At 41.3% G+C, this 10,980-nt stretch overlaps 1 protein-coding gene across 1 annotated transcript in view; it reads left to right on the top strand.

Moving 5' to 3' along the window:
* The first annotated feature begins 226 nt into the window (after window positions 1-226).
* The window catches only part of TUT4 (terminal uridylyl transferase 4), a 3,240,181-nt gene continuing 3,229,427 nt past the window's right edge, over window positions 227-10,980 (top strand). Inside the window, exons 1-2 of the mRNA XM_044086854.1 lie at window positions 227-250; window positions 703-819. Coding sequence (XP_043942789.1) covers window positions 227-250; window positions 703-819 — 141 coding nt within the window. The remainder of the gene's footprint in view (window positions 251-702; window positions 820-10,980) is intronic.

Below are 10,980 nucleotides of genomic sequence, written 5' to 3'. Positions count from 1 at the left end.
TTTACATTCTCCCTGTTGTAATAAATACTGCAACATTGATGTGGAAGGACATAGTACAGTTGTATAAAATCTTATCATAACAGTAGATGTCCTTTTCTTCACTGTTGCAGTATTCTTCCTCCCCCGGTCCTTTTTCATTCTAGATGTGTCCTTGAACTGTCGTCCCTATGGGGCTTTTTCAGTTCTGAGGATGGTGCATCCAGATGTCACCTTTATGCCCTACGCCATGCGAGGGAAGCATATGTGTGATGTATGGCATGCCCTGTACAAACAAAAGACTTTAGTATACTGGCCGGATGTCGGGCTGCCCTTGGCAGAGGATCCCTATTGTAAAGAGTACTGCAACAGCGAAGAGAAGGACATCTACTGTTATGGTAAGATTTTACACAACTGTACTTTGGTCGAGTAGCGTTCGAAAGACATGTGTGAATGGGCGTACCTTTGTTGAAGGTTGGGCGTCGAGCTGGCACCTCGGCACTGTAAAAATCTACTGCCAATCATTAGCAGACCGGAGTTCCGCTGTGACAACCCCTAACTGGGAAAAGCCGAAAGAAAAACAACTTTATTCCCATACATGAGAATTGGTGGTAATGTCTGTTTTGGAAACCAAGCAACTTTTTATGTTTCATTTAGAAGTTTGTTGCTAGTGGTATAAAAATCCATATTAAATCATAATATCTGTTCTTGTTCTTACATTTTCAGCGTTCCCAGGAATACCCTAACTGCCAGTACCTATGCAAACTCTGTTCAGTCCACATTGAAAATGTCCAAGGAGCTCATAAGCATATTAAAGAAAAACGTCATAAGAAAAATATCTTGGTAAGGAAAATTCAATGACTGTTTTATCACTGGTGTTGTGGACCAGATGTTTACTGCAGTGACTTTAATAGTAGGAAAACAATTTTGTGTGATAGATTGAAGTTTCATTGCTGAGCTGTTGACATACTGATAGAATAATGTGTCTTGACCAGATTAATTTTACATGTCATTGTTGCTTTATTATAAGGTTTAAACTTCTTGTTTGTTGTTGGGCCTTTACTTGTTTACTATAACAAGAACCATTACTTCATTAATAATATTTTCAACTTCTTATTAGAAACAAACTCTTTTGCAGTTGTATTTGATCCAGTTGTATTGCTAGTGCTTTAAGGATTCAGATTAGCTTACTGCATAATATTCACTTCAAGTATTGTTTTTTAGTTTAGAATAGTAATTTGTGAAACTTTATTGTAGAATAGTCATTTGTGAAACTTCCATTTTACTTTTATGAATGAAAACTTACTTTTTCTGAAAAACTTGATTAACCTAGCAAAAAAAAGTGTTTTTAATGACTATCACATGACTTTGGATAACTTTAAATAAGAGTGTTACTTTTAGTTTTATGGTAAAAAATTGTATGATGATAATGTCTGATGAGGCTTACAGATGAAAACAGTGTTGTGCCTTTTGGGCACAAGATGCCTCCACAAGACCCATACATCCTGTGTTTCAGCTGTTTAGGGGTTGACCACTTAGATATTGTTTGTGAGTCCTGTATTTCTTTTGGAGCCAAGGCTGTTGTAGACAGGAGAAACAAATTAGTGCATAAAGGTCTTCTCCCTGCCCAAGCGTGAGATTCGACTTGTGCAACTTCTTCAGTTTCTCCTTCTGCAAAGCCAGAAATCTAAATCCACTACAGAAAATGAACGAGAGAGAGAGATAGATGTAAAAAGGGTCAGAGAAGGAGAAAGGAAGTGAAATGCAAAGAGAGAAATCTCACAAAGGTTCTCCATATCCATTGGGTTTTTCTGGCTCCTACCACAGGGCAGGACCAGCATTTCTACCTTGCATATTTTCCTTGGAGCCGGACAGCCCTTAGCTCCATTATCCTATTTCACAAGACAGACTGACTCACCGATCTTCCAAACTGCCCTCAGTAGCATCTTCATTTGGGTCACTTCGATAATCGAGGAGCCTTTCAGAAGATGAAGTCAATAGGATCATGTAGAAGTTTCTTTTGACTCAGATTCAGATGGGAATCCTCCTGACACCTTTGTCATTGGGTGCTCCTGGTCAAGTCTCAACAGCTCCATTATTGATCTCTCCTTCTCTGTCTGGCCATCAGTTACAGTGGCAATGGTTCTGAGAGATGCCCATGAGAAATCCTGCTCAGAGTTGAGAGCATGGTTGGCTTCGATTCTGATGGTTTTCCTCACCTTTTTGACTGGTTCTATGAGATCATGAAGTGTCTCTGAGCCAGGAGGTCTGAGTCGAGGTACCCAGGTTGGAATCTATTCCAGGGTTTTCAGAGCTGTCTGTGTCCCTGGGCGCTTCGGCCCTGGACAGCGCAACTCTGATGTCCGCTTCTGAACCAAGCCAGATCACAGCCAGGGAAGTTCCTTCTTTGTTCTCTTCAAATCCAGAGGGCCTTTTTTGCTACAAGTCTCTGGTTTGGCTTTCGAGGTATTTGATGGGGTTCTTTCTAAGCTGACAGAGGAGGTATCTCATACCCACTCAGAACAGTTCTGACCTCCCTTGAATCCTGTTGTTCCAGTTTCTGCTCATCTTGCCAGACCTCTTTAACCCTCGTTGGTGAGCTCCCCTTTGAGTTTTGAGCTTTCTCTGGAATGTCCAATGAGAAAAGATAACAGGGAATGGACTTGCAAGAGGAGTCATCTTGACTCTTCCCAGGATTCACTCAGTGAGGATACTGACTTTGAGGAAGGGGGGGGGTGGATCTCAAGATCCCCTCTGGAAAATGTCTCCTTCAGATACACCCTCAAATTAATGAAGCAGAGAGGGGGCTGGTCCACCAAACTCCCCTCCCCAGAAGAGTCTGTTCCTAGAGGATTTCAGGGCTGGCTCACTTACCTCCTGGGTGGCCCCACCCACTCATGAGCTCATTGATTTGGTCTCCTAGTTCACTTTGAAGAAACCTGATGTGGTGGAATCTGTTCCCAAGAAACCTGATACAATTTTGGTAGCCCGCAGGAACAGGTTTCATTGGAGCAAGAGCCCCTGGTAGATGCCATGGTGGTTATAGCAGCCACTAAAAAGGAGGCTTTTGAAGAGGGTACCACTGTTCATCCCCCTCACAAGGAGTCCAAGACACTGGACATGTTTGGGAAATGGACTCATGCTTTATTGACATTTGCACTTTGCATGTAGAACTGTGTCACTCACTTGGCTTGTTTCTAGTGGTATTTGACTAAAAAAAAACTTTCCAAATCCCTTTTAATTTCCTGCTTGCCGACCTAGCTATCTACTCTTCAGTGGCCTGTATGTCTATGAGCCTGCATTTCAATACAGCTGATAGCACATCAGGAACAGCAGGCACTCTCATTTCTATTTCTGGTATCCCTGGAGGCATTTCTGTGATTTTGTGGAGGGCTTCAGGATGTCCTTCATCAACTCTTTCTTCGATGGTTCAACATTTTTTGGACAGAAGGTAAAGGAAATGCTCACCAGAAGCGAGCAGGAGGGTAAGACTTTCAACCTCAGAACTAGAAAGGTGGAAAGCAGCTTTGTTTTTGAAAGTCCAAGGGTTTTGCCCAAGAAGCTTCTGCTGACAAATCCCCACATCCAGTGGATGGTCACCCCAGGGGCAGAGGTGGTCCACAAAATCAAGGATATTGAGGTTCCTTTACCTTGAGAACTTTTCAGCACTCTTGAAAGGTTGCATGGCTGACTCAGTCTGGAGGTAGTTGGTGGAGGGGGGGGTGCTTATTTCTGCACCCTCTTGCTTGGCTATCCATCACTCAAGATTCATGTGTGCAGAAGATAATCACCAGAGGCAATGTTATTCTCTTTACTTTCCCAAAATAAAAAGAAAATCCCTGATGTTCCACCCAGACAGAGGGAGTTAGCATCAGCAGAATTATCAAAATTGCTAGAAAAGTGATTCATCCATGGAGTTCCACCAGCGAAGTAAGGATCTGTAGTCTAATCAAGATTCCCTTTTTGGTTCTGAAAAAGATCAGAAACCTCAGGCCCAATTTGGACATCTGTGATTTGAATCGGTTTGTGAAACACACAAAATTTTAGATGGTCACAGTTTAGTCAGTTTTACCTCGTATGAGGAAGGATGACTGAATGTACTCAACAGATCTTCAGGACACCTCCTACTAACATATCAAGTTAGGCAGTGCAGAAGGTTTCTCTTTTTCAGGATGGGAGCCAGTCATTTTCAATTAAGGACACTGTCTTTTCATCTCACCACAGCTCCAAGGGTGTTCACCAAATGCACAGTAGTAGTGTTAGTATATACAAGGCTGCAAGAGTTCCAGCTTTTCCCTGACTTACGATGACTGGCTTCTTACTGCCGCAACCAAGGGTCTGCTTATCCAGTGCAGAGACTTCTTACTCCAGTTAACTCTCTACTTGCTGATTACGATATATCTAAGCAAAATCCAGCTGACACTGACACAAGTAAAAGAGTTCATACAACTTCCCAAATTGCCAAGCTTCTGGAATCAAAAGTTCTACCTTTGTCAGTAAGTTTCTGAGGTCCTGCCTTCTTTGAACCTGACCAGTAAGACTAATTCTCTATTGACTGGGTTCAGTGGCGACTATGCTGGAACCTTAGCCAGATTCTACAAATGTCTTGCAGTATACCCTGTTTTTCCAGTGGTCAGTGATGCATCAGCACCTTTATTCCTCATACGTCTCAGGCCAATATGCCAAATTAACATCTTTGGTGGTTGACCTTTCTGATAGCCACATAGGGTTGACCTTTCACCTTTCCATTACCGCATGATAGCCATTGTGACCATGGGCACCTCCCTTCTGGGGTGGGGTATTTCAAAGGGATGATGGTTCAAGGCATATGGTCAGTGACTGAGGCCATACTTCAGTGTCTTGGAGATGACGGCAGTCCTCCTGGCACTGCAGACATTCCAGGACACCCTCTCCAAGGGTGTGATATCCATCCAAATGGACAACGTGGCAGTGAGGAGGAGCCCATTCATACACATTATCACAGAAAGCTATGAGGTTGTGGCAGTAGACAATGTCTTCTCAATATTTACTGGTGACCAAGCACATCCCAGGGGGTTTGTGTCTTGTTGGACAAACTGATTAGGTCTATCCTTCTCCCTCATGAGTAGTCCCTCAACTATTCAGTGGCTACTATGATTCCCAGTCACTGGGGCCAGCCATGCTGTGATCTTTTTGCCTCCCACCTGAACCTAAGTGCATCAGCTACTTTGCCCTGATTCCTCTATAGGGGCAGCCACTGAAGGATGTTCTAGTCCACAGTTGGACCCTAGGTCTCTTGCTTTTCTACCTATTCCCCTTATAACCAAGTTTCTTCAGAAAGCCATAAGGTGCAAGGTGACAGTGATTCTCATTGCTCCCTTCTGGCCTCTGCAGATCTTGGTTTCCTTTCTATGGCCTCACCTGAAACACTGTTCATGGTTGCTGAATCTTCTTCCCGATCTTCTGTCTTGTCCATCTGGACAAGCCTCACTGAGATTTGAAAGCTCTGAAGTTAACTATATGATTTTGCCAATTCCAAAGATGGCCAGGGATGCCAAGCTTTCTGCATCAGTTATCTAGATTTTATCTTTGTCACAGAAACCGAACATGAGAAAAGTTTGCGAAAACAAATGGAACAGGTTTGCTTATCTGGGTTTTTCAATACCATTACCATCTATCTTAATTTTTTTTTTGGTGGGGTTATTTCAGGAGGTTGCTAGTTTTTTGAAAGTTAAATTACAGCTAGCAATTATATCCAACTTTCACATGGAAGAAAACAAAACCTGTCTTGCTTCTTTATAATTTTTAAGGCATTATTGAATGGATCTTTTCTTCTAAGACCTCATGTCAGAGACCCAAGTCCCCTCCATGGCATACTATTGTGATGTTTTAAGCTCTAGCCTGACCTTTCTTTGAACCAGAAGATTCAGCAGAATTAAAATTTCTGTTTTGGAAAATGGTTTTCCTAGTGATGGTCACTTCAGTTAGTTGAATTTCTGAGTTATGAGCTTTGTCTTGCAAACCTCTCCACTTTGTTTTTCATAAGGATTGAATGTCACTATGGACCAATCTGCACTTTCTTACTAAATTGGCCTAGGAAGCAAATTATTAACCTGACAATTAATCCTACTGTTCTCTAACAAAGGAGAATATACTTTACATTTGATAATGTTCTGTTAGCTCAGGTTTTACTTACACAAGTTCGTAGTCTGTTAGGTTTTTACTAGGCTATTGACCACTGGGGTCTTTGTAAGCGTAGCCGTGCAACCCAACCCAGTTTTTTCCTTGAGTACATCGGACACCTGTATTGTTGGAGGTATGTTAGTAATAAGGTAGCTAAGGGTGGAGTGCGTGTGTCTGTTAGTTTGATATTAGTTAACTTGCTGTCAGCCTGTATCCATCAGACACATTAGAGTCATACCAGGGGTGAATTTACAATTTCCCATCCAGTGATCAAGGTTTTGCTTGAAAAGGGTAAGGGATGAACTCCGCTTCACATGGATGCGGGAAGCCTGTTCTATAGTATAGGGATTCTCTGAGGCGCACATATTGGTCTCTCCAGCATTTTTTATTTATGTCTCAGGCAAAATTCAGGTTCTTGGAGCTTGTATTTGTAGTACAGTTTGTTTTGCAGCTGTGCAAGAGGTCCATCAAAACTGGGTCTGAAGATGCCTTATATGCCAGGCAAAGATCACCTCACAGTAACTTGTAGGACACTGAGTAAAGAAATAGGGACTTTAGGTGATCTCTGCTCGACAGGGTATTCAAACCCTAGATTTTTCTGGTGAGAAACCTTTGAGGGCATTCTAGCTGTCGCAGGTGGCTGGTCAGGTACATGCCAAAGGGGGCATTGTATTAGATTATGGGGCTTATAAGGTATGAGTAGAGTGGTACTATAACTTCCGTGGACCTAGATGTCTTAGTCTATTACGAGTTGGGTGACAGAATGTTTTTCTTGCTATTTTGCTATCTTGGTTACATGTCCTTTTTTTTTTTTTTTTTTTTTTTTTTTTAAGCAGGAAATATTTTTATTGAATTATCACTTATGACATAGGCAGTCATACATTTATATAAATGAAAACAAATCATATTGACATATTTTCAGTTGCAAACCTTATACATCCCATATAAACTTCCTTACAGTCACTGCCAGTCAAACATTACATAGCTCAATCAATGCCTGCCTTCTCTTAAACCTCATTCCTCCTCCAAGACATTATTATACCGATCCCACTTCCAGTTCTTTTTTATCTGTCACTATATTCACTACTTCTGTTATGGTTGGTTTAGACATTGATTTCCATTTTCTAGTAATTGCTCTTTTTGGCAGCCACCAGAATTAAACTCCGCAAGACTTACAATGTCTAGGTAATTTCGATTCTGCATCACAGCTGAGAAACATAATTTCCTTAGTTGCACCAGTTTGCTCATCCAGTATTTCTGACAGAATAGTCTACAGGGGAATTTTTAGTCTGCCAACGCATTACACTGTCAAAAAATATGTTCCCATTTACCTGTTTCTTCCACGTCACATCTCAAACATTTGCACTTTGAGGAAACATTTTTTGATGTATGCTTGGGGTATAAAAATTCTTAATGCAAGCAAAAATACTAAATCTTCTAGACTTTGTTGCTTATTTGGGAGCAAGCAAAAATACTAAATCTTCTGGACTTTGTTGCATATTTGGGAGCTATATATATATATATATATATATATATATATATATATATATATATATATATATATATATATATATATATATATCCTCCCATTGTTTCTTTGTGAATTGCGTAGCCAATCCTTTCTAAATTTCTCTCATTTCTATAGTTGTCGTGCAATATTTTAAATGCCCTGCTAATTATTCCTTTTTTATCAGCAGTTTGTGTTCTAGATTCTGCTAAAAACTCTATCACTGCTGGTCTTTCATATAGGATCCCTTTATTCCTCTCTTTTTGCCTATACTCTGATATTAGTCCTTGATAGGGAATTACCCTTCCCTTATTATTTTCTCCCAGTGCCTTGGTTCCTTTGCCAGTTTTCTCCAGTAAATTCCAGTCCCCTCTTACCTATTCTTTGTACTTCTAATTGTAGTCATTCATGTCAGCAGAATCTCATTTCTGCATTCCTGTGTTTTATTAGTTCTTAGAACACTTTCTGCTACTTTATGAATGTATTATTTTCTATGATTATTGTTACTCTCCTTGCATTAAAAATCCCAGTCTCTGCTTATTTCTTGAGCTTGAGCCCTGTATCATCATTGTCCCTTTCCACTTTGAATTGCAGCTTTCTGCTTGTGCTGTGTATAGGAGATTTAACTGTCTTATTTTAAAATACCCCTTCAAATCAGGCATTCCCAAACCACCTTGCTCTGTTGGAAGACTCAGTCTTGGCTACATGTTGGTCAAAGGCCAAATTACTATTGACATATTTTCCCAAATCCCTAACTACTGGGTCGACTCTTAGGGCCGTTTCATCAATGGAGTAAGTAATTAGCTTGGGTGGATGATTTTCCAAAGGACACAATAATGCATTTCTTCATGTTGAGTTTTAATCATTGGCTCTGGCATCATTCATTTTGTTTGTGCCAGACCATCTTGTAGGATATTTGTGTCATGGGGTGAATTCATGATCGCTCCCAATTTGCAAGTGTATGCGAACTTGGTGAGACAGAGGCTTTCTGCATTAGCCTTGACTTCTGAGAAATAGATGCCAAACCAGAGCAGGCCCAACTCAGAGCCCTAGGGTGCTCCACTGATGACTGGTCTCCTGTTAGAAATAGGACCCAAGAAAAGGATTGTTGAGGCTATCTGTGAGCCAGCTAGCAATCCATTGAGTTATGCAGGGATTTATTCCTAGTTCTGAGAGTTTGTCAACAAAACCTGAGTTGGCGTATTGTATTGTGAGCCTTGGCCAGGTGAAGTAGGTGGTGTAAACCATTTTTCCCTCATCCATAGCCTTGATGACCCTCTCAAAGAAGTCTACCGGGTTGAGTAGGCAAAACCTTTTCTTGACTAAGCTAAACTGGGATGGTCCAGAGTCTGCAGGTTGCCAGTGTTCTTGGTGATCATTCCCATGATAATTTCCATGGATTTGAATGTTAGATTTGTCAGACTGAATGGTCTGTAGATCCCAGGCTCGGTTGATGGTTCACACTTGTGGAGAGGAGATGACTGTTTGGTCCCTCTATTCACCTTGGTATGTAACCTGTTTTGAGGCTTTACTTGAACAGTGCCACTAATGGTCCTGCTAGGTCATGTTTCAGGCTATTTAGTAGGTAATCCGGGGATATTGCTGGAGTCCACTGAAGCAGTGTTCTTGGCCTTAGCAGGTGCTGCCAGGACCGGCTTGATAGTCAGGGGGTATAGGCTAGAAGAGATTTCACAGGGAGTAGATGGGAGGGGTGGGGAAGTGAAGTTAGAGCTAAATTTGTCAGCTAGAAGATTTGCTATGTCACTATAGTCAGTGAAGGTTGTGCTATTTACCACCAGTTCTGTGCACTGCTGTGTGTGTGCTACCTTTAAGGTTCCTGACAGCTGAAGAAGGCTTTGAAATCGTCCTTAGCTTGAGAGGCTATGCTGACCTCATAATAGGCTTTGATGAACCTTATTAAACCTCTTAGTTTCTCATTTAGTTGAATCAGATCTCTCTTGTCTCTGTGAGAGATGCTCTTTCTGATTTTGACCTTGACTTTTTTCTTTTGTTAAATACCCTTTTAAGTTAAGATTCCACCAGTGTGGTTCATTTTTGGTGTTAGAGCTGGGTTTGCTTTTGGTAGGTGCAGTTGTTTACATGTTTGAATAGGTTTTCTGGGAACAATTTTGTTTAAGCAGCTGTGTCTGCAAGCTTTGTGGGATCCTTGAATTTTGACAAACTGTTGCTTAACATGATGTAGTTAGCTTTAGAATAGTTCCTAACCATTACTGGTTTAGTTGGGTTTTCCTGGTTAATTTTTATTTCCATGGAGACAGCTTTGTGATCTGACCTCACAAATGAGGACATGACACTGGGGGGTGCAACACTCTCCCATGTTGGTGAGTACCAGTTTGAGCCTCTTGTTTGGAGTTCACATTGTCTGACCCAGTGTGTGTGTGTGTGTGTGTGTGTGTGTCTGTTGACAAAGTCCAGGAAATGTTGTGGTTGTGAGCTAGAGGCAGTGTTTGTTTCTCAGACTGTAGATGGATAATTAAAATCTCCCAAGAATAGGTTGTTTGGTTGGATTTTGAGTCCCTCCAGTAGGTCTAGGTACAAGTTGTGAGCTTTTTTGATTATAGAGGGTGTCCTGTAGCTGGCTAGGACGTGGAACGGAATGTGGTCTATGGAGACCTGGATGTGGATAACCTCTAGGGCATCATCTTGTTTAACCAACATGGAGTTATATTTGTTGCTAAGGTAAATTGAGACACCTCCACCGTTAGCCCCTGTTTCTGTTGCTGTTGGTCTAAATATGTAGAAAGCACTGTAACTTTGCACTGACTGAGTGCTTTCTGCGGCTTTAAACCGAGTCTCAGTAACAGAACAGATGTCTAAATTCTCCAGAATGAGGAGAGCTTGTAGGCTGTGAAGATTCTTTTTTAGGCTATAGTAATGAGCAGTAGCACCTTAAGGCTGCTTTGATTTTTTTTTCCTGCTTTGTTGGTAGTTTTGTCATTTTGACATTGCCTAAAAATGCTCTAAGGGTGTGGATAAAGTTTTAGTTAATATCTGAAACCCCAAGGGGGGCACATGCAGACCATCCCTGGCAAAGCAATGTGACCTGTTTATCATGCCTTCCCATCCTGATAGATTTTGGATCCCTCTGGAGTGACACTAGAAACTAAACCAGTTGTTAAAATCCATCGTTTTCTGTTCTTACTGTGGCATCATCCTAGATGAAGACAGAATGTTGCTCAGTGCAAGGCACATACCTGTCTGCAACACATATTCAGAGAGATCCATAATGTCTGTTTTCATATTTGTATACCTCAAGTCATTTGCACCCACATGGACTATGATAGAATCAATATTGGTACATGTGGTGCAGTGAC

Source organism: Protopterus annectens, chromosome 10.part0 (assembly GCF_019279795.1).
Source record: "Protopterus annectens isolate FY-2018-M chromosome 10.part0, PAN1.0, whole genome shotgun sequence".
NCBI classification, from domain to species: Eukaryota; Metazoa; Chordata; order Ceratodontiformes; family Protopteridae; genus Protopterus; species Protopterus annectens.
Note: the sequence above shows the minus strand (reverse complement) of the source record. Positions and strands in the feature narration are given on the sequence as shown.